We start from the raw sequence: 27,578 nt of genomic DNA on the forward strand, positions 1-27,578 counted from the left end.
TTCTTTTTCTGATGTGGACAACTCAGTATTGTATTATTTGCTTTACATTATCAAATTTAATATTTCCTGTTTCAACTTATTTATGGATTATTTCAGCCCTTATCTTATGTTGTATTTTTGAATTGTTTTGCATGTGACGTATAGGGGATCCATGGAACGTTTCCTTCTGGGAATTTCTTCTTATTCACGTCCCAAATCTTTTAATATATTCTTGTTATGAGGAATTTTTTTATTAATTATATATGGAATAATGCACAGAGTGATTATGCATAAATTATAATAATATTAACAAAATTTTAAATTAAATTAAAATTTTAATATTAACCTGAAATCGTTCAAAGATGAACAATAAATTTGATCCCATCATCTTCAATAAAATAATAAATATAATTTAATTTCTTTAATTTTTGTAATATCGATTTAGAATATACTCTATATTTAATGGAATATAGAGAAAAAATAGAAATATAAAAGGATGGAAAGTAAAAGTAACCATATCTTCCCATTGCCATACTAAAAGTTTCAGAAATTGTTCACGTATTGGTATAGCAACATGTCAGGTCAGGCGACTATGTGCTAATAATTATCTAGAAAAAATAATTTATATTTGATGTTTTGTTTAAATGATTTGTTTATAAAATGTGGATGAGTTATGTAATTATTGACGTACAATTATATATTTCCTCTCTTTTATTTTTTTTTATATATTTTGAAATGATTCAAAATTAGAATTTTTTTTGGAATATGATGCATTTCATTAAATCACCACTCACATATTACAATGCCAGATATTAATAAAATTACATTTCATCAACATTAGACCCCTATATTCCACATTTGTGCCTTTTGCATAGCAAGTAAGTCTCGTTAAAAACTCTCTTGGAAAAACCCTTTGAGATAAAATCAAGGATAAGAGAGTACTTGCTTAACCATACAAATCACTAGGAACATTCCCACCACCCTTCACCCCGTTTGCCACCTATGAAACTTCCTTGTCTTTTAGCCAGGCACTCTTTGATTTTGCTCGACATCTCTATACATCTTCTCCACAACACATGATCCTCACCGATTACTTGTACATGTTGGGCCTGTTAGATAGTTTGTTAATATTGGGAAAAGTATTATGTATGTTGTGCATTGTACTAGGTTAGATATTGCATTTGCAGTATGTCAATTATTAAGATATACAAGTAAGCCTAGTAAAATTCATTGGAAAGTCATTAGGAGAGTTCTTGAATATCTTAAAAAAACTAAAAATTTTGGCTTACATTTTTCAGATTATTCAAGAGTATTAGAAAGATATTCTGATGCAAGCTGGATTACTAGTGCAAATGATAATTAGTCCACTTTATGTTGGATTTTTACACTAGAAAGTGGTGCCATTAGTTGGGCATCTAAGAAACAAACTTGCATCTCACATTTAACGATGGAGTCTGAGTTTATAGCTTTAGCTGTAACAGGAAAGGAAACGGAATGGTTAAGAAATTTGTTATTAGATATAGAGTTGTGGCCATAATCGATACAACCATTTCCTTATATTGTGATAGTGTTGCTACAATGTCTAGAGCATATAGTGATGTCTATAATGAAAAATCTAGACATATTAGTTTAAGGCATGATTATATTAGAGAATTAATCTCTAGTGGGGTAATTACCATAACATATGTTAAATCTGCAAGTAATTTGGCAGATCTTCTAACAAAAAGTTTACCAAGAGATTTGGTAAGTAGTACTACAAAAAGAATGGGTTTAAGACCCTTATTAGACATCAATAACGGAAACCCAACTTTTAATTAGTAAACTCTAGTTACAAAGTTTAATAGGTAAAAACAAGTTATTGTTATGTGTCTGTGATGCATTATTAGAATCCATTCCTCAAAATTTTGTTTGAAAATAGTGTAATCCATTGCGTATAGAGGTTGAGTTTATACTCTTAATAGAGTTTGAATATTATATTATGGAACAAAAAATGTTTAGTGTAATGGGGACATTAATGAAAACTCCACCTACATAAATATAAGGAGTGGTACTGCTTCAACAAGAAGAATTTGGGGATTTTCTTGTAAATGTTTATTATGAATACGATAAGCATATGACTATTATGATGCTAAAAGTGAACGACCATTTACAGAAATATAAATGAATATTATGTGCGATGTATCTTTAATTCTAACGCTAGAAGTCAAGGTTCAATATGCAGACACCATCTACTTTGTTAGGTTCTTAGATGCATTTGCTAATTGATGATTCGAATCGAGAAATACCTTTTTATATGCGTAATATTCGTTTGTGTGAAAGGCAGAAATAAATATATATATATATATAAAACCAACATTTCAAACTAGTGGGAGATTGTTAGATAGTTTATTAATGTTAGGAAAAATTGTAATTAAAGAATTATAAATAATTACCTTATTGAAATATAACTTTTGAAAGCTTATTAGATATAATTATTAAATAATTGTATTATGAAAGAAAACAACTATTTGAAAAGTTACATTATAAAAAGAAACAAGTCCTTTCATACTATTTGAAGAGTCATATTATAAAAGAATACAAGTCTTTGAAAGACGTATATATTGGCTTATTATGTAAACAATGTTCTTACACTACTAATTTCACAATTCTGATAAGTGTGTTAAGGACTTTTTTGTATCTTGGAGGTTGAAAAAAGATCTTAAGGAAAACATTAATTCATGTCCTCAAAGTCATACTCTTCCTTCTTCTCAAAATATTCTTCTTCTTCTTCTCAAAATTTCTAACAGGGCCAATAAGTGAGAACACAGTTCAATCTCCTTGGACATTGAGAAACTTTTTGCAGTTCACCTTCGCCATATATTCAGCGCAATCTAGATATATATTTCCTGGAGCACCAGAAAATTTCTTCTCATGTAGCTGCTTCATCATTGTCACGTTGTCTATCTCCACCTCTGTTATTCCCATATTTTCTCTACAACATATCATTAATGATCAAACCAAGGACTGTAACTCTGCATCCTCAACCTTACCACCAATATTAAACTTTGCTGTACCTGCCAAAATCTTTTCACCATAAGCATCACGCAGGACAAATCCCGCTCCCATCATTTTAACTACATTATTGACAAAGATCGCAGCATCAGTGTTTAATTTATTTCCTACAGCTCTTCTCCATTGATTACAAATTCTTATTACCATATTTTCATTAATGGCACTTGACTTGTTGACACTTCGAAATTCCCTGCAAATGTTTCACCCCATCCCTACAACAGCCATAGGATCCATTTTCTGCGCTTTGAAAACCAATAAATTCGTGGCCTTATATACATAAAGCTCATAATATGCAAATTATTTCTTCTGCATTCAGTATTTCAACATTCAATACAAACCAAATTATCCAATCAACAGCCTAATCAAAATGCTCTTTGATATCCCGAAATCCTCACTTAGAACGGAGCCAAGCAGCTCTTGTATATTGACAGTAGCACCAGTAGTGAAAATCTGTTTCTACTTTCTCCACACAAAAGGGGCACGATTGTTCCACATTAGCCTTCCTTTGTATTAACACTGCTCTCGTAGGTAAAATTCCCTTAATATCTTTCCATGTAAATAAAATAATTTTTCTAATATTTTTTCTTGCTCTATATTTCAAATTTTTTTATTTTTTGACAATAAAAATATTGTATATATCAATATTATAAAAAAATAAATTTAATAATATAAAATACAAAAAAAATCAATTTTTTAATACTCGTGAAAGTCAAATAAAGATAAAAATTTGGGAAATTGAACGTGTATATTGTTTTCTTTTATCATCTACTAAAGTTGACAGTAACAAGCAAATTAAAGTTGTAAATATATATATATATATATATTTAAATATATTTTCATGTGTCAAGTAATAGTTGAAGGTTGAGCAACTGGTGGCAAGCATTCCTGTGGATTCGAATAGAAGTAATCTTCCTGTCTAGGATGTTCGGGAATCTCCATTCGCCTCCCTGGTTTCCCCTTTCGCCCTTCATGAGTTTTTTTCACTAACAGGGAAAACTCGTCCCAGTTCAGCGTCCCATTCTTGTACTGATCAATCAGACTAACCAGAAGCTTCCTGTCTAGAGAAATTGTGGTCTTAAATCCCAAGTATCTGCACAAATTATTGCCAAAAGTTGTGTTCAAAGGAGTAATTAATCACCCAATTTGAAGTAATGATTGGAAATCAGAAAGAAATTAGTCATTAGTAAATACCGGCGATGGCCTTCAACAGCTTTCGCCATGTTCCCAACAAAAGTAGGAACGAAAATGTCACTTTCTATTGCAACAATATAATCCAGTGCTGCCATCTGATCTGCATGATTCAGGAAGGGCTTGAGCTCTTCTGGCTTTAATATGGTCTGTTTCCTAACCTATTTCACATAAGAAAAAGCAGCAGACTATAATTAGTATGAGCCATGGTATAAATTGGCTTAGATACTTCATTCTACTGACCAGATTTGGATAAGCTGATGCCAGGTCTGCCATTCTCTTCTCTTCCTGGTATATTTCTCCGGATGCAATATAAATTGTGGTATTCCTATCAATGCCTAAGGCCTGGAATACTAGAGCTGTTTCCTCTGGAGTCAAAGGGCATGATCCACGTTCTCTTTTCTTCTTGGAATCAATCGGTTTGTGCCACCACCCATCATGGGAATATCTAGTAGTAACATTGTTAGCATTGATCTTAAACAGCTTGATCAATCAAATGTTGGCACCAAATCCATACTATTGTTAAGAGAAAAGGAAGGTTTTCTCAGCAATCTCACCTCATTTCTTTCACCGCTGCAGCCTCTTCTTTCGTTAAACCTTCAACGCAACCTGTGAATGCCAATACATCCTGCTCATACCTGAGATGAAGAACCAAGAAAGGACCATTCTGTCTTAAAAGTGTAACAATTTTCCTGCCTGTTTCCTCAATCGGTTGTGTAAACTTCAATGCTTTGTAGTTCACTCGACACCGCAGTTTCTGGAGTTCATCCGGTAGCCCATTGTTGGCAAGCCTAGCATCAGTTTGAGCGAATAGCAAAATTTCATGCTTCTGTATGCGAGGAAGAACCTGTAAACAAATATGTATTAGTGCTAAACTCCTAATTGTGTCCGAATTTCAGAAATTTCAATGTGACAAAATTAAGTGCAATGAAAAGCAAGAATCTTGATGTAAAAGTTGGGAACCAACCCTTCCATAATAATATTCTAAGCTAGCAAAACTCATAGGGAACATATAGTAAAGTGGTTCAGACTCTGCTTTTCTCTTCTGCTCTGGAGGTAGCTCCCTCAGTATTCGAACCTCATCTCTCAGAGATGTAATGAAATTGTTCACATCAAAGATATCTGCAAATGTACTACCAATTCAAACAAAAAAATGTTAATTGTCATCATTAATGTTGTCAACTAGGCAATGAAACAATGGATTGATCACAGGTTTAGGCCATCAGGACTCAGGATCAAGGTATCTTGATTAGACAAATTTCAAAATCCCCCATTCGATGCTAAAAGCATTACCTGGTGTCATTCCAATACGAGCCATGAGCAAATTTAGGAAGGATAAGTGTGACATTCAGATATCTTGCAATGACAACCATATCACAAATCTGTGGAGCATAAAGAATACAGAATCAGCAACATAACTGTAAGGAGACAACTGGGAACATCTAAAAGCTTGTCATGGGGAAACCAAATGAACATCCTATTACATGAAAAAGGTTTTTGTTTACTCACCCCAAGTCGCTTCTGATTCAATCCTCCATTGGGTGAAATGATTAGATATCCATTGCTTTTATAAACCCCTGCAGTGAAGATCCACAAAGTTTACTTCACGGTGAAGAACGAACAATAAAGGGAAAGCAATAGAATCACCTGCTGATCCAAATTTCTTTTTATCTTTTCATGCAAATTAACCAGAACAACAGACACAAAGGTAATAGAAACAGCTAGCACTCACTTTGGGATGGGAAAGAATATGGAAAATAGAATGCGGATTTTGGCACCATGATTTTGTCATCCAGAGTTGCCAACTGAATTGCGCAGACCCAAAGAATAAGTAACATGGTTGAGAGTACAACCACCCAGAACTTGACACAAGCTAATGGAGAAGCCTGCCGGGCAGCTACAGTCTTCATCTTTTCAGCTTTAATCCCTGCAATAGCAGTATGATTCACGTCCACATTGCCATACTTCTGCTTCACCTCCATTTTGTCAACAAATTCAGACTCTTCATAACCAGCTTTGGTGCGTTGATCCATCCCCACAGGCTCCTCCAGTCTTGACTTGTTAAATATTCTCTATTTAAACATCATATATGTACTAAAAGTAGTAAAAATTTAGGTAATTTGTACTAACATAAGCTATATTAGAAAAGTTATCGACAAAACTCAATATTTTAAAATTATACATAAATATATATTTAAAAAATGAAATCAGTACATATATACATTTAAAATATTAATACATATCATCACGAGTGAAAAGTACTTAAATTTTTGCTTCTTTTAACTAATTTTCGACAGATGTTAACTGCTGGGATAGTTGGATTTGTGAAGAAGAGAAGATGATAGAATCGAAATGATGATTGGGTATAGACATTGTCAAGATGTGGCACGCATGTTGTCTAAGACACTAAATTTCAATTCTGGGTCGCTGTACAATGTGATTTTGATAAGCTTGCTCAGGCCATCTTTTGGGTTAAATCATTTTCAGCTATAAACATGTGAGAGAGAACATCAAAAGTGTTAGGGAAAATATCAGTTCAGTTCAGCTACTGTATTAAATCATGTACAAAGGAAAATTAATCAGATTTTAGTATTACAAGTGCAATGGGCTTTTCCAGCTTTTGGCACTGGGGCACTGCCACGTTGATTTTAGGTTGCTATGGTCCAATCCGGCCAAGACTAAGCTGGACCTGGTTTGTTGATTTTGGATGTAGCCGTAGCAGGTTGGGTCTGGTCAAGCTGGTGTTGAATCTATTATAGGGACAATTTCTCCTTTTCTTTCTTTCTGACTTCTATTCTGTGTTTAAATTTTTTTTTATTGAAATGATATACTTTATAAATTATAACTAAATATCACCAGGTCATAACCCTATCATTAGGTAAACATTAATAGTCTTATGGGTAAATACGAGTATGACAAAATTAATTAAATAGATTAACGTTTTAAACGCATACGTTAATAAGTTTATTACACAAAATTTTACAATACGGCACTATCAATATGTTTATTGAACAAGACATATTAAATTTTATATGTAATGATACAATTATAACTCAACAAACACATTTAAACATGATTAACATGTTTAAATGAGTATCATAAATAGGTTAAATAAGTCATATTATAGGAATTGACACGACAATGCACAATTAATTAATCGAGGTAAACATATCATATATATACAAGTTAAGCAGGCTTAAGCTGTTTAAGACATGAAACACAATAAGTTTCAGTCTTAACTTATTTAATTTTGTAATGTGCTTGTGTCATGTTAGTGAGTCGTATTTAGAATTATCAAATTTAGTTAGAAAATTGAGAAAGGGTAGTTTCGCTTAGCACTTAAAAATATTATCCTTGGATTATATTACACAAATTTAAAAATTGAAAATGAAAATTTTTTACAAATTAGAGTGCTTGATTTTGATTTGAATTCAAAATTTTCTTGAGTCTTGTATATGAGTTAAATTTTATTTGAGTTTATATTTGATGTACTGATAGTGCATAATTTTTATACACTATCAAGGCATAAAATCATGCCACCTATTTAAAAAATAAATTCAAAATTTTAAGAATTTTTAAAATAAATATTATTAATTTTTTTAAGAAATAAAAAAAATAATTTTTTTATTTCTTTAACTTTTTCTTATTCAATCTCTTCCTAAACCTTAAATTTTTTTTAAAAAAAACCCTGAGTATTTAGTTCATTAATTAATGCACGATCTTCTATTTAAAGAATAGGGTTCGAATCTCCATTTCCTTAATTATAAAAAAAGAAAAATCTCTTTCTCTTTCTTCCCTCAACAACAATAGATTCAAAACCCTAATTTTTTTCGAAAAGTAAAATCTTAAATTTGTAATTTTAATTCTTTAAAATAATATTTATTGTACCCTTTTTTTTAATTTAATATTTAATATTTATTTCACTCTTCTATTTGAAATTACTTTCAAACAATGATAATAGGTAATAAGGTAAAATCTTTGATTTTGTTCAGCAACGGCTGATTTGGCTTGGAGTAGGTTGAATGAAATGAATAAAGCAATTGAAAAAAGTGGAAAGCAAAACATCAACCCTAAAGAAATATAATTACCTTTTGAGAATATAAATGCAACGCGTCCCAATCTGCACAGCAATGTGCAGCACACAAAAAATCTGTGGAAGTCAAACTTTCTTCAATACCCAACAAGTCCACATATTCCAAGTTTGTTGGAGATTAAACAGGACAAAACAAAAAATCTACCAAGTACAGTCTCTTTTTAGATCTATGAAAAGATGAACCCAAAAGACAGCCTTAAACAAAAATAAATTTCTCTTCTTTGTAGTGAGTCCACAAGATTTTCAGGTTGAAACTTTATAATGATGTATTCACAATGTAAGTTTCAAAGGTGTTCAAAAAGCCTCTTTTACTAATCAAATTAAAGTGATGAATAAATTCGGTGAGATAGAGTTGGAGAGAGAAAAAATATTTTTATTTTTAAAAAATAATAATATTTATTTTTAAATTTCTTAAAATTTTAAATTTATTTTCAATGAAGTGACACCATTTGATGCCTTAATAGTGTATGAGAGTTATACATGATCAATGCATCAAATATAAAGCCGATGAGTTTTACAAGTTGATGTAGTTGTTAACTTTTTATTGCAACCTTTGTTTTTGGATAATTGAATTCAATTATAACACTAGCTTTTTTTACTATAACTTGAGAGTCTTTTGAATTCGTAAATAGAATTTGAATTTAGAGATACCCAGAATAGAAATTGTATCATAACTCAGTTGAATCTTGATATAAAAAAAGATTTATTTCACTTTCTGAATATAGAGATAATAGAAAATTATAAGAACTTTTCAGTTTTTTCCCTTGATTTCTTAGGTGAAAATATTTATGGCATGGAAAGTGATTAAACAAATTGAGACCTTCCCATGCTTTGCCATTTTTGGTACCAAAAGCAGTGCATTATAGGCGCTGTTTGAGAGCAGCTATGCAGCAAATGGGGAATCGCAAGGTCAAAGATCATTCTTCCTTGAACACATTTTCCTTCCGATGACTTTGTGCATGGAATCAATTGCATCGACCAAAGAACAAATTAATTTCTCTTTTCAATCCAGGAAGTTTTGCAGTCAGCCGCCCCGTTTTCAACACAGAAATTACAGTCACTAGGGAAGTGCTGCGGCTATGATAATTGTCCCTTGTCTGCAACATTGTTTCTGTCGTTCGTTGTTACAGCAAGCGGCGGCAGACATTCCTGTGGGTTTGTATAGAAGTAATCCTCCTGTTTGGGTTTGCCTGGAAACTGCAATCTTTGAGATGGGTTCCCCATTCGATTTGCATGAGCTGCCTTCACTGACTGGGAGAATTCGCTCCAGCTCAATGTTCCATTCTTGTATTGGTCTATCAAACTGATCAGGACCAATCTGTCTAGACTAATTGTCCTCTTGTACCCCAGGAATCTGTCAGAAAAATAAATCATGTCTTGCATCAGAACTAAGAAATTCATACAACTCAAAGAAAAGAGTTACCAGACAAATACCTTCGATGGCCTTCTACAAGTTTTGCCATATTGCCTCCATAGGTCGGCAGGAATATGTCACTATCTAGGGAAACAAGATAATCCAAAGCTGCCATCTGATTTGAATAGTTCTGGAATGGCTTGAGGTCTGAAGGGGGTAGTAATGTTTCCTTCTTCACCTGTTTCAGAACAAGAGGCAAGAACGGTAGGATTTTTAGAATTTACATACATGTGTAAATTTCATTGCAAGTTAAGCTGACTTTTGGGGTTCAAGTTTTTTTACCAGATTCGGATAGAATGCTCTAAGACTTGCCAGTCTCCTCTCTCCGCCATATATATCTCCAGCAGCAATATATATTTGGATGTTAGGATTTATACCAAATGCTCTAAGTGCAATTGCTGTCTCCTCTGGAGTCAATGGGCAGAGACCGGCTTCTCTTTTACTCTTCGGATCGATTTCCTTTTCCTTCCACCAAGGGATAGCATATCTAGGCATATACAATATGCATTTTAGGATATGATCAGTGAAACCAAGTACAATAAAATGAAGATTAATTGCTCACCTCATTCTTGTAAGCTCTTCCACCTCCGTCTCATTGCAACCTTCCGTACAACCAGAAAATGCTAACATGTCCATTTCATATCTGAGATGGAGAACTAAGAAAGGACCTTTGTCCCTCAGAATCCTAATAATCTTCTTCCCCACCTCTTCAATTGCAGGAGTGAATCTTAGAGCCTTATAGTTTACTGTACAACGCATTTTCTGAACCTCAACAGGAAGATTATTCCCAAGTCTAGTATCAGTTTTTGTGAAACGAACTACTTCATATTTTTGGAAACGAGGAAGAACCTGCATATAGTCATCCGTAAATATCAGCTGCAACCACCTAACATTAGGCAACTACTATACCAGGACCGGATATGAGTTAACTGACCGTGTTGTAGTAATAGGACATGTTAGACCAGCTAACGGGTGGCATGGAATAGAGTGCATATCTCTGAACTTTTTTCCTCAGCCTAGGAGGCAGCTGCTTAATTATCCGAACCTCATCACTCAGAGATTTGATGAAGTAATCCACATCCCATATGTCTTTGAACTGGCTGCCACATTGAGATTAATGATTGCTACGAACTTCTGAATTCTAGTTGCAAATACTTGAAAAATAAAAGGTAAACTACTGATAATAAAATAACCTACCTGCTATCGTGCCAAAATGAAGTTTTATCCAAGTCAGGAACTACAAGCGTGAGATTCAGAAACCTAGCTATAGCAACCATATCACAAATCTGTTTACAAGTACCAAAGAAGGAATTAATCAGGGTGCATGCGCAACAAGAAGCAATGAGAAAAGACTTTTGGAAAGCAAAGATATATATTTATGCATGCTTACACCAGCTCTCATTTGATTCAATCCGCCATTGGATGAAGCCATCAAGTAACCTTCATTCTTGTAAACCCCTGGAAACATATTGATGCAGACGTGTCTGATTCACTAATTCATAATAGATATGCTCAACTTTTCACACAGAAAGAATTTATAGTCGTTAAACATGTTTTCTATCATGATTGCCTTAAAATCATCCGACATGTAAAATAAGCATGGAACTTACTCGGGGATGGTGGTTCAAGCTTGAATGGCATTGGGCCAATAGTCTGCCCCAGTATCGCCAATTGCAATGCGAAAACCCACAGCAAAAGCATCATGGCTGTGATTCCAAGCGCCAATAACTTTGCTTGTTCAAATCCAGGAGACTTGGGGATCATCATACTCTTCAGTTTATCCAGTCTGACCACTCCAGTAATCAAATTCTTCAACTTTTCGGGGCTGATATCACCAATGGAACACCTCAAGTACTCCACCTTACCACATCGTTTATCCTTCATCTCTATGCCGACAAATGTTTTCCCTTCTTCAACATCGTGCTTCGAGTCTTCCATCCCCATTGGCAAATCCTCAACCTTAACGTGCAACTTTGCTTGATTTTCCTTACAGGGAAATAGTATACTATATAACACAACAATTTTCTATATAAGAAACGGATTCGGCTTAAATTTCCTTGATTGCCAACTGGTTCAAGTGGTTTGGACGATGCGGCTGAGGGTAGTTTCCCCTACCAGAATCCGGAAAAAAGAACCCCCCGGAAAGCCAGTTTTCAGAAGCCACCAGCCACTGTTTCAGAGAAAAAAAACTCTCTTTAAAACAACAGGAACTTGTTTGAGGTTTGGGAGTCATATCCCAGCTTTTCAGAATTCCAACCACGTTGTTTTGGGGTCGTTTTCCATGAGAAAGTATATTAAATATGGAGGACTCACCTGAAAACTAGTGAATTAATTCTGCCTGAACACTAATTCAATTTGTGAATAAATAATATTGCCAAAAAAGGGAATTAATAATTGTGATGGTGTGACTATTTAATATAAACTTGAATTAAAATTCTGATCATATCATAGGAGGAAATATCAACAATAGAGTTAATTATTACCGGTCCTATGTACAAAAAAAATAATAAATACTTGTGGTAGACATCATAATCAATACATTTTATGTTATTTAAAATCTAATTTAATATTGGTTAATTGTTTTTATTTGACATATTTCATCAAACCAAAAATGAATCCTGAATGGAAAAGGGAATCATTGGATAAGAATATGATAGGTAAATGGACTTGATCAATCAATCAGGCTAACATCATGCAATTACTGTAGATCAAATCCTTGCATTTAACCAGTGATGGTGACATATATGTATAGAGCTGTTGAGTAAATGTAGATCTCTTTAATTATACCAATAGGCCTTTAATTGTTTGAGACATAAAAATGCAAATTTAATACTCAATTGTCTCTTTAAAATAACAAACAAAAAACTTTTAATTGTGAGTATGATTGATGATTTTTAATGTCAATGTTTCAATTAAGGCTTTACTGTCTTCATTTTAATTGCTATTTGGTAAGTACATGCATTATGCTTCCAAATGGTGAAATCAAAAAATGGGTTTATAAAAATTGGAAATAAATAAATAAAATATTTATAAAATTCATCTCTTTAAATAATAGAAACAATAATTTTCCTTTTGTGCGTGACTATCCAATCTGAACTCAAATATAATTTTAACACAAATATAATTTTATTTTTTAATTACTATTTGCTTTTCAAGATATAGTTCTCTCTTTGTAAAGATATAGGCCAAGAGTAAACCTAACAAAAAAATAATGAACAACAAGAGAAATGCTTGGGAATTAATTAATGGTTTCAAATATAGTACGAATTCTTTTTTTTACCAACAAACATACACAAAGTTTAACTTCCTTTGATGTTTTTCTTGTATATCTTAACAAATTAAGGAATTTTATTTTATTTTCTTTATTTTCTTTTTACCTTATATTTTTCTTTATCTTCATATTTTTCTTGAACCAAAGAAAACTAAAAAAAAAAATCTTATTGCTTAGGGAGGGGAAACAAGGTAAAAGGCAACCATCTTCATTTATCTTATATGTAAATTGAGTATACTTGCAAATATTGATGCATAATATACATGTAATCAACAGATTTTCCCTTGCATTTGCAAGTTGATCAGTGTACACAAATTGAATATGGAAAACTGAAATGACATTCAATTAGTTCTTCATTTTTCCTCCTCAAAATGCTTGTGTTTCCAATCTTTTTTACCGAAACCTGAGAAGAGAAAATATTGTTGGAAGACGCAGCAGCTTGAAAATCATTTCATTTACCCTGGTGGCCACTGATATCATGGTTCAACATCTTGTTGCTGATCATCAGAAACTACTCGTGGCTCATCAAGTCGTGCCAAACATTCTTCAGGATTTGTATAGAAGTAATCCTCTTCCTTGGGTTTACCAGGAATTACCAATCTTTTGGCAGGATTTCCCATCCGATCTGCATGAGCCTCTTTCATTTCTGATGAGAATTCTTCCCAGCTTATTGATCCAGCTCTGAACAGATCCACTAAATCGACTATAGCCTTTCTGTCCAAAAGAATTGTTTCCTTGAACCCCAAGTATCTGAAAAAGGATTCAGGTATATATAGTCAACATCAACATTAATACTAGGCGTGGGAGAGGACCTATTTTGCAGGCACATAGCATCAGGAAATGTAAATTATGAGAATGAATATTGGGGGATACCGTCTATGGCCTTCAACGACTTTGGCCATGTTTCCTCCATTTGTTGGAACGAAAATATCACTTTCCACAGCTACATAATAATCCAGGGCTGCCATCTGGTTTGAATGGTTCCTGAAAGGATCAAGGTCTGAGGGTGGAAGTAACGTTTCCTTCTTGACCTGTTTTTGCAAATTACAAAGCAAGAGTTACCCTATGAACAGCTAGAGACGAAACAAAGATAGAAAAACTGACTTTAATCTTCAAGGAAAGCAAACTAATTACTAACCAAATTCGGATAAGCTGCTCTAAGAGTTGCCAATCTCCTCTCTCCTCCATATATATCTCCAGCAGCTATGTAAACTTGGATATTGCGATCGATACCCAATGCCTTTAATGTTAGCGCTGTTTCCTCAGGGGTTAGAGGGCACAAACCTGCTAGCCTTTTCTTCTCCGAATCTATTACTTTTTCTTTCCACCAGGGATATGCATATCTAATCATTACATGGAAGTTTGCACAATATTACGATGAGATTAGGGCATGGATACTTCAGTAATGAACCCAATAAATTCATTTTAATTACCTCATTTTTGTTAACTCATCAATCTCTTCTTCATTGCAACCTTCATTACAACCAGAGAATGCTATCATGTCCATTTCATATCTGAGATGAAGAACTAGGAAAGGACCTTTTTCTCTTAGAATTCGAACGATCTTCTCAGCCAACGCCTGTATGGGAGGAGCGAACCTCAGAGCCTCATAGTTTACTCGGCAACGCAACTTTTGGACATCTTGAGGAAGCCCATTGTTAGCAAGCCTGGCATCAGTCTTCTGGAAGTGCACCACTTCATGCGTTTGTATCCGCGGAAGAATCTGTGAATAGTCATAACAGTAAAAGAGTACTGATCCTAGCTAACAGTAGAAAAAACAAGGTTGGAACAACAAAGAAGTAAAGAACTGGGGAACCTACCACATTATAGTAATAGGTCATGTTAGACCAGCTGATTGGTGGCATTGAGAAGACTGATTCATCTACCTTTTTCTTTTGCGCAGGGGGTAGCTTTTTCAATATCCGAACTTCATCTCTCAGTGATGCAATGAAGTAGTCTACATCAAATATGTCTGCAAACTGACTGCCATATCAAAAAAGCAAAAATGCAATCAAACACCATATTCACAGTATACCTCGATGAAAAAGAGTAAGAAATGAGATCGATTAGCTACCTGTAATCATTCCAAAATGATGTATTATCTAATTCAGGAACTATGAGGGTGACATTTAGAAATCTTGCAACTGTAACCATGTCACAGATCTGAGTACAAAAAAAAAAAAAAAAAAAACAAAGTTGATTAATTAGGATATAATCGATCATAACAGCACTTATACATTACAGTGAATGACCTTTGTATTATGACAGGCAAAATTACTTACACCGGATCGCATTTGATTCAATCCTCCATTGGAAGAAACCATCAGATACCCATTGTTCTCATAGACCCCTGATTGTCAGGAATATGTGGAAGATTGTGAAGCACAAGAAAATTTTCTGTCAAGCAAATAATGCAGTTCTTTTTCATTTCTTTTCTCTAGCTTAAGCATCTTGATTTATCTATCTGCACCTCGATGTTCATGAAGATGGTAAACCGTGTAAAGACACCTAGCCTAGACTAAACTCTACTTGAAAGTGAAGTTGAGGATACAATGCATACATGCATTATTCATACATATCATGCATCCATGAGAGTTTGTATCCGATCTTACTTAAAGGGTGTTTTGAACTTGGAATTTTCTTTCTCTTTGGTAAACCAAGAAGCTGAGGCCACAGCCAATGTATGAGTTTTCCTTTAAATGCATGGAAACAAATGGATATAAAGAAAGTCTGTTCTTAACGTAGTTATAGTAAATGTATACAAATTATATCTTCTACTAAGAGAGTTAGATTCGAAATCTTCCTTATCCAAAACAAATACAAATTTATTCGACTTACAATAAATTACTTACTTTCAGGGGGGAGAGGAAAAGAAAAGGTAGATTTTGGTGTCCTTGCTGATGAAACAGCCTCTCCCAGTGATTTCAACTGCCTGGCAATGGCCCAAAGCAGCATCACGGTTAAAGCTCTAGTCACCCACAGTTTCAGTCGAGCCACTCTGATCCGAGCTAGAATTAAGCTCTTCAACTTTTCAGCCTTAACCATTCTGATATACTTCAACCTCATCTTACTGTACCCTGGTTTCTCCTTCACCTCTCCACATTCTGCCTCTTCAAAACTTGCCCCAGGGTAACTCATCCTTAGCTTTTTTAATTCTCTATAATAACCCAAAAACAAAAAAAGCGTACTATCATGTTATAAAACTCTAATCACCCGAAACGAATGCAAGTGGAAATTGCTTGTAAAAGAAGAAGCAAATGATCACCTCATAAAAAGGGTAACCGAATTTCAATGGAGAAACTTATCAATATTGGCTTCAAGCTTCAACACAAAGACATTAATTCTTTCCTTTGCTTACCAGATTCCGGAGGAATTGTACCGCCAGAAAGCTGGTTTCTTCACGCAAAGAGTAATGAGAGGAATTTGGCCTTTTAAAGTGATTGTTTCTTAGCTAGCAAAATTCCAAGAGTCATACATCCAAACCAGTCCAAGGCACGAGGATTTTATTTTAATTTTATTTTTTGCTTTCTCAATTCCTTCACATAAATTGATTGGGCCCATTAATCGAATTAATTCCATTTAATAGTGTTACTATATGATCCATTAAACTTATGTTTGTGCTCTTTTTCATTTTTTTTCTATTTAAAACTATTTATTATATATCATTTTCTGAATTTACTAGTAGTATTAAATATGTAGCACTTAAATTATGTATTTACTCTCTGTATTTATAGTACTGAAATCAGAGTAAATTGGGATGAAAAAAGAAATTAAGAAAATTGAAGACACCTGATGTATATATGACAATGATGATTTTGGAGGACAACTAATTAGGTGATGAAGTTAAATTGATTGACATGTGATAAAATTCATTACTTGGAGCTGTTGTAATTATCTGGCATTTAAGATTGAAAAAGAATATTTAATAATAATAATCAATAAGGAAAAAATCATATAAATGATAATAGTCAACTTGCATTTTCCGAATTTAAATATACTATATTTAGTAACTTGGAGGACAAGCATGTTGCTCCCTCTTTTCTTTTAGATAGAGATATTTTGTTGTGCAAAATGCGTTGTTAATGGAGTATTCTTGAGAGTTGCAGAGTTAGAATTTACAAGTTTTGTGAAGATTAAACTCCACCCCATGCATGAACCAATCCTTGGAACCAAGCAATTGAGCTTTCTTACAGGGTAAATGACAGCCAAACGGAGGAATGGGTGCTTCTCCTAAGATTCCATCAATCTTCAAGTTTAAAAGCTTGATGTTTCTACCCAGTTTACAGAGGTCTGTTCCACCTTCCATTCTATGTTTTAAGGGAGGTTTTCATTGGTGAAAAGGAACACCAAGCTGGGGAGTTGCTACCTTAAAGCCAATCGGTCTCATTAACAATCCTCAGCAGTTAGAAGCTGGGAAGCTGGACCATTTTGCTGCCGGTCACCTCTCCCCTTAGAGCAGTCCTTAAGAACTGTTGAACTTTCCGGCAGTACCTTTCGCAGTTTCTTCCTAATGTGTACGAATACTTCTGGATTCTGCTCAATGGATGTCCATGGCAGCTTGGTGTGACAGACTATTGCAGAAGGCCCCAATTTCAATAAGCAGAATCCAGAAGTAATAATAAAGAGAAATGGAACCACTATGCATCCTAGAATGAATGCTGCCAGAGATAATTTCCTAGTGCAATAACAATTAACAGCAAATGCAGCACTGTTTAAGTCTCAAAAGATTACATTATTACTCAGCCATAACAGAGACATGATCAGATTCAGACATGTTCTTGAAGTGCAAAAAAGCATTGCTGTCAGTTGCCAACTCATCTTGAGAAAACAAGAAGGGTTAACCCATTGACTAGTCCCATGGATGCTAACGAGCACCTTCCACTTTCAGGCACAAAGTTCAACTCAGCTCATTTCTAGATGCATAAAGTATGCCTACAGCATACAAAAGCAGGAGACTGGGTACAATTGAGCCGAATCATTACAGCATATGGAGGCAACTCAGATGCCATTGTTACCATTTGATATCTGTACCTGAACTGCCAATCAAGTGTCCTTCAACAAACAGAAGTCTCAATCACTCATGCAAGGATTATAAGAAGGGAATCCCACTGTTTAATTTTTTCTTTTCCCTGTTAATTAGAAACAACCTTTGATGACAGCCAAGTTTATTCTAATTAATGTTAATCCCCATAACTTTCACCAGAAAAGCATAGTCATAAGCTATTTCCTCACACTGAATATAACGGCCACCTTCACCAAAATGTCCTCCAGTCATATTTGTCTTCAGAATGACAGATCGAGAACAAAAAGAACATGTACTATCTCGAACTTTGGCCACCCACTTGGCAGCTTCCCAAACTCCAACCCTTGGAATGATGATTAAATACAACCAGCATTAGTTAACGGATACAAAATTGAATGCAACTTTTCTGAATGACAGTGCAAAAAAATTAAATCAACAGCAGAAATATGGAAGCAGGCCTTCATGCAATTATAGATGAAAAGCTGAAGTGGAAGAAGTGAATTTACCTTGAGTCATTAAATGATGCTGTAACAAGAATTGAAGGGTGGCAACCACCTTGAGGAATGTTTTCATAGGGGGAATAACTTAAAATAGACTCAAACTGGGACTTTATCTGAGGATTCCCAAATTCTTCATAGTCCAATATAGTGAGGGGCAAACTAGGATCCAGCAATGAGTTCAATATATCAAGAAATGGTACCTGTTAGAAATATTAACAAAGTCTCCATTATGACAGTCTAACAAAGGAGGGTAAAAAGAAAAGAAAAGGAAAACGAAGGAACAAAGAAAAAAGAAAGTACTAAAAAGTGGGGGAAAATAAAAGATAAAGCAAAAGAATACCATATCCATACCTGTTCTCTTTGACATAGTACAAGAAAAAACAAAGGAAGAAAAAGGTGAATGATGTTAAACCAACATAACCCACACCAGAAGTGTTTCTCTTTTCAAAACATGTTTTTCTAATGTCAGACTACAACAGCTTCTTCATGGTTTTTCCAATTTTATTAGCAAGAAAGTGAAAATTTTTTTTGAATTTTCCATTTGTCATCCAAAGGTACTTAAGTTTGAAGCCCCTCTTTATTTCAAGTCTCCTTGTCAACTCTAAACGTTTTAACATACTTCACTTGGGTGAGGTCATGACAATATAAATGTCAGGTACTTTGCTAATAAGGCTAACCTTCAAAATTGCAGCACGGAAAAGGTCAGGGTACATATTCAGAGCTGCCCCCATGAGAAGACACCCAGCACTAACTCCAATGGCACCCAGCTGATCTCTATGGACATAGCCCTCATCAATTAGGTACTTGCCACATGATACAAAGTCATATATAGAATTTTGTTTGAACAACCCACTGCCAGATTTATGCCATGAAGAATCACCACCACCACCACCCCTGTTCAGCATACACATGAAACATTTGAAATAACAAGTAAACACATCCAAGACCATGACAAACCAGCATCTTGTTCAGTTAATTCTTTGAAATTTTTATTGAACACAAGTTCAAGCATGACCCCTAATCTCGATGAAACACAATACCAGGAATGTAAAATCCAGGGATGCGGACAAGTACTTAAGGAGAATAATTTAGAATTTGAAACCAATGAGAGAAACAACTAACTGAGAAGAGAAAAAGAAAACTGAAATCAAAGAATTAGTTAATTCAAAATTCATCACATGTTACAAGAATTCCTACAAAAAATGATCACACTTAAAAACAGTATAAAATCTCCACAAATAACCCCTAATACAATAAAATACAAGTGCAACTTCTAGTCTCATTTTGTTACCCTTCTTAAGATCCACATCTATATGTACAAGATATTATTTGGTATATTTCCAAAATTTAATGACATCAAATATGAAAATTAGGTCTAAACAATTCAAATTCAATATTTAACACAGCAATTTGACAGCTAATTTTACAAATTAATTCTAAATGATGCATTCTTACTCGAGGAAAGAATGCCAATAACAAATTTGACAAAAAGAACAAATCATAAACCAACCTTACATCAGCAAATGCCACCACCCATCCACGATCAAGTAAACTGAGACGGTCCACGCACCAACTTTTATCAAGAACTTCCCCATATGCTCCATAACCTTGTAAAATTCCAGGAGACTGATCACTCTTCCATGCCTTTTGCGAGTACAAAATGGTCAGAGGAACCCTGACACCATCATGGGAAATAACTTCCTTTCTTTCACAACAATAGGTATCAGAAAAGTCCTTCCATCTTTGTAATTCAATATTTTGGTTGTTTTCACCCTTTTTACGGTCAAGATGTTGTTGAGTATCTAGTTCATATCCTGAAGAGCATGATTGAGCATTACTAGAAACACCAAGTACCTCCTCTTGTTGAACAATTGAGAAAATCCGTCTTGACATGTCGTAGTCAACAATTACATCAGGCACCTAGGGATGCCAAAAGAAAGGTTAAATAAATTTAGGGGCAAGCAATACAAGATAAACATACTTGCTCAAGTAACTAAAATCAGCAAGCACACATATAAACCAAATATAATTCCACAGTTCTTACTGAGCTGAGACACTTAAACAAAAGAAGATCCCTAGTCTGAACTAATTTATTCCTATCATTTAACAAATGCAATGCCTCTAAATTTGAGAAGGTCAATAACTCACTTTGGTAATTGGTTAATAATTTTTCCACAAGAGCCTTGTCATGTTTTAGTTTCTCTAAATATTACAAAACCAGAAAAATGAACTGAAAAGGTAATTTCTCTAAGCTTTGCACTGGTAACAAAGGGAACAATGTGGGAGGACAGAGACACAAGTTAAGCATATGGACATCTAACAGAAAGAGAGAGAAAACCATAAAAGTTAAAAAGCATCAATATGTAATGTAACAATATCACAATCAAGCTCACAAGAAATTACCACTGAAGATGACAGCACCACTCTGTATACTGAGTTCGTGAAGTCAAGGTTTGAACCTGGTTGAATACTACATGAATTTGAGGGCATAGGGAAAAACCATGGATCAAGATCCTCAATCATCATTTGACGCTGCAGAATAACACATGCCAATTGCAAATTAGTAGAAGTACAATAGTCGTATATGCAAAGATCAACTAAATGATGACATCAACATTCATCATTTTACTGTGATCTTTTCCTTTTAGGAGCTAGAGTGTACTTTATAAAGGATAAACAGAAAAGCCAGAACTGGAATAGGCATTAGTAGAACAAAAATACTCCCTAAGTTGAGTATATTAATTACACTAGATATCATTATCTCTAATTTTATTTTCTTGTCTTAATACGTTAAACATGCTTAACGTATATGCTTTGACTCATACTTGTTTCTTTTTTCACAACACGCAGGTGCAAAAAGAGAAGATCAAACCATACTATTTAAAATCTGCAACTATATGTTAAAAAGTGTAAAAATAAGCCAAAAACAAAAAAGCATTTCATGGCACAATTCAATTATTGTTTGAAAAAAGGGAGGGAAAACCAAGTTTCTGTCTAAAAGATGAAAAGTATGATACAATAGACTTTAATGCCATAAAGCACAGAATAGGAAGCTCAATAACAACAACAATACTTCATCTGGTATATTTATTTCATAACCTACAAGAAAAGAGAAAGAAAAAGCAGAAATTGGAATACCTTACAATCAACATTGATAGGCAAATCAACAGAACATAACATAGGAAAGCCCTTCTTATTGAGAAAAAGCACTAAATGTCCATTAAAAATGTCCATATCTTGTAAACTGGTATCTTCACTGGGATAGAAAATATTCTGACAGAAAAAACATACAGAAGTATATTAATTTATGCAATAGAGGATAGTTTGTACATAAGCTTGAGTTGGAAAAAATGAAATAGCAAATAAGAAAATCAGGCATCCACTTCTCTAGATACAAAAGGAAAAGCAAACCACACCTGCCAAGTAGTTGACTGTATATCTCCAACTTGACATCTAGCTAAATAATAACCTTCAGTGGAACACATCATACTTTCTTTCACAGGAGCATTTGTAAGAATATAAAAGAAACCAAAATGATGTTCCAAAAAATACTGTACACCAGAAACGCGCTCATGTACTCTTCGCAAGCCACTCAAGGGATCAGTTGAATCAACTACATAAACCTGTAATAAAGCAATGGGATATAAGATTGGCACAAGGGGCAATTATAATCTAAAAGTGGGAAAAGCAAAAGGTAATGAAAAGGTAAATGCCTTCCTCAGATGAACTCCTTGAATTTGAATTCACAGTTATAAACTTGCCATCTTTTGTACTTGTTAGGTCCACACAAAAGCTAGAATCACTTTCTGTAAATACCAAGACATCATCTGTAATACCTGATCCTAATGTTGTGCAAAGAACCCTGCAAAAGTTAGAGACAGGTTGGAAAACATCTCAATCTCTAAAAAAGGACTGGAAAATGCAGTGAAGAAGTGTGCCTGTAAGGTCGTTGATTCTCATCAGCAATTGTATAGAACAAAGTCTGGCAATCTTGAGCCCATGCCAAGCTAACAACTCTATCAACTTGTGCCCTTGGAACAATATATCCATTTCTGAGGTCTTTAATTTGAAGAATGAACTGTTCACTGCCAGAAGTATCAAGTGTGTATGCTAGAAAATTGTGATCTGGTGAAATTCGACACTGACCCACATGCACATAACCTGCACAGAAGACATAATAATACTAACCTCAACTTAAAACTAAGAAAAAGTTTTTATTTATAGCTATATATCAATGCAGTACAACGATAGCTAAGGGTACTAGACTTCAAAGCCATGTTTTGGGACACATACCATTAACATATAATCAGAATTACAAAGTTTCATTTTCTGTTTGAAGAATTCAGCTTTTGCTATATTTTCTTACAAAAAGTTTTAACCGTGAAAGATAGTATATTTTCCAAGACTTTTAAGCCAAAAATAACCTTTGAAAAAGAAGCATCATAGTATCAAGTAGCATAACTATACCCATGACCACACATCTCCATCCAATATACATTCCAGAGAAAAAAGAAAAGAAAAAAAAAGCACTTGTATAGAAGCTTGCCATGTTTTTCAGCAACTTCATTCCAGTCGAGCAAAATTTCCTCCCTTCCAAATCCAGCTTTGGCATTACTGAGAAGCCTTTCCACCCAACCACGTCTCTCAGTTCCTAATCTCCTGCAGAACACTGGGTACTCCTTCCCTTCCGGTATGTACTCGTAGTACAACCTGCATAAAATGTCAGTAAGCTCACAATTCACTTCTCCGACACTAAAAAAAATAAAAGACTTTCAATTAAACAAAGGCTAACCTGAAAAATATTATGCTGCAAATGTTAGCTAAGATTTCGAAATATTTAACATCAGGTTACACTCGTTTCTACACCAACAATAAGCAAACATCTAACAATTCATAAAACTGACACCAACTAAGGCAAATAATTTTAAGATTGCATCACTTAATAAAAACCCAAATAACACTAACAATTCACAATCACCCAATAAGGAAAAGATGGAAACTTTATATACAAAAACTGAAACTTAGCCAAAACAGGGAAAAGGGTCACATTAAAAACTACAAACCAGGGTCCATAACGTTCAACAGGAGTGGAAATTTTGGAGGGCATTCGGCTTTTCATCTCAGAGACCATAGCTCGTTGCAGGGTTTGAGTGTCAGCCATGAAAGCTTGAGCATATGAGTTCTCTTGGTTGAGGTAGTCTACGAAATCAGGGTCGTTGACGTTGCGCATCCAATGGTAATGATCTTGCCACGTATGACCATGGAGTGAGACTGTGAAAGGAACTCTTTTGGGAACTGGAGGCAGCTGAGAAGGGACTGGGATTGGCTCTGCCCTGCATTTCGAAGAGAAAGAGGAAGAGGAAGAGGATAGGGAGGAGACTAAGATGAAAGAAAGGGAGAAAGTAGGTGGTTTGATTGAAGTGCTGGAGATTAAGCGGGAGAGTAGAGACATGGCCGACCGGACTTGTAGTTTCGAACAGCAGAAGAGCAGCTACTTTTCAGTTGGTATTTGTGTTTTATGAAGCAAGATTATACAACCCTGTGAAAAAAGGCAGATGTTGGTCTTGAAGTTTGCTTAAGTATAGTGAATAATAAGTTTGTTCTAACTATAAATCTTTCTTTGGGGTGGAAGTGGAATGCTCAAAAATTAGTCAGAGCCGCAATATTCTTTGATTTGTTTGATGTCTAGATTAAGTTAAAATATAATACAATTATTTAAATTTATAATAAAAAATTATAAATATTATAGTATTTATCAAATATAACAAATTTTAACCATGATAAAAAAATTTATAATTTTATAAATCAAAATAATAGACTTAACCATATAGGAAACTATTTGTGATTAAATAAATAAGTAGTAAACTCGTTACGAAATATACGAATACAAAATTAACTAATCATGTCTTAAATAAATTTTAAATATATTATTTATGTCTTAATAGTCTCGGCATGATTAGGTGCCTTAAAACTGCAATTACGTAAAACCATGGCAATTTGAAAATAATCATGCATTGCCCCATCCCTCTGCCACCTTTCCTGCTTCTCAAGCATTTCTTTGTTTAAAGATTAGACTAAAATCCATAGGTTAAAATCTTGAGGATTTCCTCTTTGAGGATGACTAATGACTCTTACAGAACAAAAGAATGCATATTGCTGTTTCAATGCGTAGGCTTCATCCTCCCCCATATTGTTCTTCCACCAGAAGATGAGAGTGAAATTTTCTCAGGTTTAGACATCGTATGAACAATATTTGAGAAACATTAACAAGAATAATTTAATTAATAGAATGAGATGTGCTCTGTACAAGGCAACTAGCGGTGTTCGAGCCTTCCCTCATTCCCTGTCAAACAGAACAGGTATGAGAACCTGCAATTCTTTGTAGCATTAAACAAATGAACAAATTGCAAATTATATATCTTGCATAAAGCAAACATACACCACAGTACCAAACCCCAACCATCGAATCAAATTTTGAGAACCCGCATCTGCTTCTGCTATCCCCTGTTCAGTCCTTTTCTCCCCTTAGCACAAAAGTTCTGACTTTTACTTCAATGTGTTTCCCCTGCAATTTTAAACTTTAGTTCCCACTGCATTCTTCTTCTCATCTTCAACATCCTGCAAGTGGCCACAAAATTTGAGGACATGTGTTACAACCATTTCCAAGAATGAAGAATCTTGGCACAAGCATCAATGAATCATGAAGATGCAGATCAAAGAATGCAGCAGGAAGCACAGTTACGACAATCTTTAATAAAAGATAGTATAGAGTTATTCAAGCTTACGGAATTTTCAATCTTGTCAAAATCATCACCAAAGCTCCCATCAGCATCAGCATCGCCATCATCTGGAAAACCATACAAATAATTATCAAACTGACAGTAAAAGAATCGCTAGAGAAAACATCTGAAAAAACAAGTCATATGAGTCCAATTCATTTGTAAATAGTTTTCTACAAACAATGAAGCTCGCCATGTTATTAAAATAATGTCTACAGTAAGTTATCAAGAATTGCATCTCATGTAAACACCTCTGCCAAGACCAACATGTTAAAACGAATCAGCCATAGTCAGTTAGGCTACAGAATCCATGATCCCTTTCGTGTCTCCCCGGAATAACATCTTTTTGGACATATAATTTGGAAAATAAGGTCATCAACTTAAAACCAATAGATTACTTCTAGAGAAAGCAATTCAAAACATCAAAAGTGCATGATGACACAAAAAACATGTGAAAATATCATAACTCTGCAATCAATGCATGAATTTTGGTGAATATACCTCCACCCCCATCACTATCTTCAAAATCTCCCAACAAAAATGTATCCAAATCTTGCTCAGCAGATGAGCTCGAAGTTTTACTCTGCAGACCACTTTCTGGCTCTTCTGCCTTAACTACAGGTGTTTGCTTTGATTTATCCTCTTTTGCCTCCTCTGCTCTCTGTTTAACTTCCTCCATGTACTCCTTCTCAAAGCTGAAAATTACAAATACCATTAGTCGAAGTAAGAATTTGTTCACTAATCCTAAATTATCATTATTATAATAAATAATTAATTACTTACGGGCCAACATGAGTGCTAACAAGAGTGAAATATATCCTCCAAAATTTTCTTTCTTTCATCAGACGCGGACACAGCTCATATCTTAATTTTTTGATTTCCTGCATAAGAATAATATGATTTACAGAAACCAATTAAAAAGTACATAAAATCTAAAACAATTCCAACATTTCCTAGTAAATTTAGGCCTAATTTGGCATTACAATCGCAATTGGAAATCACAAGATTAAAAGTTGTGACTGGGGGAACACTCATCTCAATCCAAATCTTATCCACAAATTATACCTTTGGTTAGCACTGTCTTTTCGGCCAAATTCGGCGATTACCATGGACACAACTCAAATTCGCAATGCCAGACGTAGCCGTTATAATTATAAAATTCTAAAATATAATGTACTAAATATGTTTACCTTAACAGTAGTAAGAACAAGCGTGGCATGCCTCTCTTGCCACTCACTCAGATCTTTCCGTACATTTGATCCCGTAGTCGTCGCATCGGACGGCTCTGGTTCATCTACTCAAATATCTAAAACTTTCAGATTTAAATTTAAAAAAAAAGAATAAAAAAACAATTAAATCAAAATTTACCTTGAACAGGGGAAGGGAAGTTCTGGAAAGTACTGGAAGTAAAACCTCTGACAAAGTCTCTCAAATCATCGGTGAGTCCAAACTTCCGAAGCTCCGAATCCGAGATCGGTGGAGGATCGGAGGAAGTGGAGGCGGAGGAGGTAATGGAGAGGGAGGAGAGTTGAGGAGGGATGATATCGGAAATGGACTTGGATATGCTTTGGATTTGAATTTGATCGGCTTGTTTAAGAGCGGCGGTTTTGAGCTCATCGGCTTTCTTGGTGGCTTCCAGAGCTAGCTCCTTGGACTTCTTGGCGGTCTCGGCGACTAGATCGGCGATTTTGTTTGGCGTTGCTAGGGATTGCGATTTCTTCGCCGCTTCTTCCGCGAAGGATTTTGCTCGCTTCCAAAAGTCTTCCATTTTTGGGATCTGAAGGATTGGATTCTTTGCTCCTCTCTGCTGCAATCTGTTTTAAGTACTTCTGTTTTTCTTGCCTATCAGGAGGAGAAGTGTTCATGAAACGGCGTCGTTTTACGGAAACGATTCGTTTCGTCAGGGACTCCAGATGTATGAAACGTTTTTTCAGGGACTCCAGATGTATGAAACGTTTTTCTCACGGCCGGTTCGCGGAATCCCCGTCTGGACGACGAAACAAAAGGGCTCTATTTATTTTTTTTACAAGTAAATAAAAAATAAAATTATAATTCAAGTAAAATAATATAGTAAATTAAAGTGAAAAATCTATATGTACATATTGATTTCATATAAAAATAATAAATTTTATTTATTTTACAATATTTAAAAATAAAATTAGTATTAAGAATCTTGATATTATTTTGATACAACATGTTACTTTTTTCTTAGAAAGTTAATCCCCGTACACGTTTAATTTTGCAAAATCAAATGAAATATTTTTGGATAAATTATAATCA

General features: G+C 34.5%; 5 protein-coding genes across 6 annotated transcripts; all 5 read right to left on the reverse strand.

The window, feature by feature from the left end:
* Positions 1-3,756: 3,756 nt before the first annotated feature.
* On the reverse strand, positions 3,757-6,369 carry LOC18610169 (rhamnogalacturonan I rhamnosyltransferase 1-like). Its single transcript, XM_088803793.1, has 8 exons — positions 5,951-6,369; positions 5,728-5,795; positions 5,512-5,600; positions 5,186-5,351; positions 4,776-5,065; positions 4,462-4,666; positions 4,222-4,379; positions 3,757-4,120 (listed from the first exon to the last, which is right to left on the reverse strand). The coding sequence occupies exons 1-8, from the start codon at positions 6,249-6,251 to the stop codon at positions 3,874-3,876; spliced, it is 1,524 nt and encodes a 507-aa protein (XP_088659919.1). The 5' UTR covers positions 6,252-6,369; the 3' UTR covers positions 3,757-3,873.
* Positions 6,370-8,997: 2,628 nt separating this feature from the next.
* Positions 8,998-11,890, reverse strand: LOC18610170 (rhamnogalacturonan I rhamnosyltransferase 1-like). The gene is made up of 8 exons (XM_007045682.3): positions 11,336-11,890; positions 11,116-11,183; positions 10,923-11,011; positions 10,660-10,825; positions 10,288-10,574; positions 10,008-10,212; positions 9,746-9,903; positions 8,998-9,665 (listed from the first exon to the last, which is right to left on the reverse strand). Exons 1-8 carry the CDS (start codon positions 11,667-11,669, stop codon positions 9,389-9,391), a joined length of 1,584 nt encoding a protein of 527 aa, XP_007045744.3. The 5' UTR covers positions 11,670-11,890; the 3' UTR covers positions 8,998-9,388.
* A 1,295-nt stretch (positions 11,891-13,185) lies between these two features.
* LOC18610171 (rhamnogalacturonan I rhamnosyltransferase 1-like) lies at positions 13,186-16,446 on the reverse strand. Its single transcript, XM_007045683.3, has 9 exons — positions 16,262-16,446; positions 15,849-16,153; positions 15,279-15,346; positions 15,071-15,159; positions 14,817-14,979; positions 14,430-14,719; positions 14,135-14,339; positions 13,870-14,027; positions 13,186-13,746 (listed from the first exon to the last, which is right to left on the reverse strand). The coding sequence occupies exons 1-9, from the start codon at positions 16,264-16,266 to the stop codon at positions 13,473-13,475; spliced, it is 1,557 nt and encodes a 518-aa protein (XP_007045745.3). The 5' UTR covers positions 16,267-16,446; the 3' UTR covers positions 13,186-13,472.
* Positions 16,447-17,707: 1,261 nt separating this feature from the next.
* Positions 17,708-24,114, reverse strand: LOC18610172 (Prolyl oligopeptidase family protein). The gene is made up of 11 exons (XM_018116108.2): positions 23,583-24,114; positions 23,066-23,229; positions 22,458-22,680; positions 22,239-22,381; positions 21,936-22,144; positions 21,658-21,792; positions 20,923-21,051; positions 20,030-20,439; positions 19,197-19,413; positions 18,526-18,719; positions 17,708-18,362 (listed from the first exon to the last, which is right to left on the reverse strand). The coding sequence occupies exons 1-11, from the start codon at positions 23,969-23,971 to the stop codon at positions 18,167-18,169; spliced, it is 2,409 nt and encodes an 802-aa protein (XP_017971597.2). The 5' UTR covers positions 23,972-24,114; the 3' UTR covers positions 17,708-18,166.
* Positions 24,115-24,771: 657 nt separating this feature from the next.
* On the reverse strand, positions 24,772-27,284 carry LOC18610173 (BSD domain-containing protein). Of its 2 annotated transcripts, XM_018114492.2 has the most exons (6): positions 26,667-27,284; positions 26,489-26,592; positions 26,082-26,179; positions 25,800-25,993; positions 25,305-25,366; positions 24,772-25,137 (listed from the first exon to the last, which is right to left on the reverse strand). In XM_018114492.2, exons 1-6 carry the CDS (start codon positions 27,064-27,066, stop codon positions 25,093-25,095), a joined length of 903 nt encoding a protein of 300 aa, XP_017969981.2. In that variant the 5' UTR covers positions 27,067-27,284; the 3' UTR covers positions 24,772-25,092. The 2 variants fall into 2 exon arrangements, with proteins under 2 accessions (XP_017969981.2, XP_088660217.1); XM_088804091.1 differs by lacking the exons at positions 24,772-25,137; positions 25,305-25,366; positions 25,800-25,993 and having other exon boundaries at positions 26,078-26,179.
* Positions 27,285-27,578: the final 294 nt, after the last annotated feature.

This window comes from Theobroma cacao, chromosome 2 (assembly GCF_053813885.1).
Source record: "Theobroma cacao isolate CCN51 chromosome 2, ASM5381388v1, whole genome shotgun sequence".
NCBI lineage: Eukaryota > Viridiplantae > Streptophyta > Magnoliopsida > Malvales > Malvaceae > Theobroma > Theobroma cacao.

Coding starts and splice junctions, on each gene's coding strand:
- LOC18610169 (XM_088803793.1), bottom strand. CDS start 6,251: ATGGATCAACGCACCAAAGCTGGTTATGAAGAGTCTGAATTTGTTGAC. Junction 4,667..4,775: donor GCAGCGGTGAAAGAAATGAG/GTGAGATTGCTG, acceptor TGTTACTACTAG/ATATTCCCATGATGGGTGGT. Junction 4,121..4,221: donor GCTGTTGAAGGCCATCGCCG/GTATTTACTAAT, acceptor TAATTTGTGCAG/ATACTTGGGATTTAAGACCA.
- LOC18610170 (XM_007045682.3), bottom strand. CDS start 11,669: ATGGGGATGGAAGACTCGAAGCACGATGTTGAAGAAGGGAAAACATTT. Junction 11,184..11,335: donor GCTTGAACCACCATCCCCGA/GTAAGTTCCATG, acceptor ATATGTTTCCAG/GGGTTTACAAGAATGAAGGT. Junction 11,012..11,115: donor TGAATCAAATGAGAGCTGGT/GTAAGCATGCAT, acceptor ACTTGTAAACAG/ATTTGTGATATGGTTGCTAT.
- LOC18610171 (XM_007045683.3), bottom strand. Junction 14,028..14,134: donor GAGCAGCTTATCCGAATTTG/GTTAGTAATTAG, acceptor TTGCAAAAACAG/GTCAAGAAGGAAACGTTACT. Junction 13,747..13,869: donor GTCGTTGAAGGCCATAGACG/GTATCCCCCAAT, acceptor ATCCTTTTTCAG/ATACTTGGGGTTCAAGGAAA.
- LOC18610172 (XM_018116108.2), bottom strand. CDS start 23,971: ATGTCTCTACTCTCCCGCTTAATCTCCAGCACTTCAATCAAACCACCT. Junction 22,681..23,065: donor TGAAGTTGCTGAAAAACATG/GCAAGCTTCTAT, acceptor TCTTCTGTGCAG/GTTATGTGCATGTGGGTCAG. Junction 19,414..20,029: donor GTGGCATTTGCTGATGTAAG/GTTGGTTTATGA, acceptor TATGCTGAACAG/GGGTGGTGGTGGTGGTGATT.
- LOC18610173 (XM_018114492.2), bottom strand. CDS start 27,066: ATGGAAGACTTTTGGAAGCGAGCAAAATCCTTCGCGGAAGAAGCGGCG. Junction 25,994..26,081: donor GTTAGCACTCATGTTGGCCC/GTAAGTAATTAA, acceptor TGTAATTTTCAG/CTTTGAGAAGGAGTACATGG. Junction 25,367..25,799: donor AGATAGTGATGGGGGTGGAG/GTATATTCACCA, acceptor ATGGTTTTCCAG/ATGATGGCGATGCTGATGCT.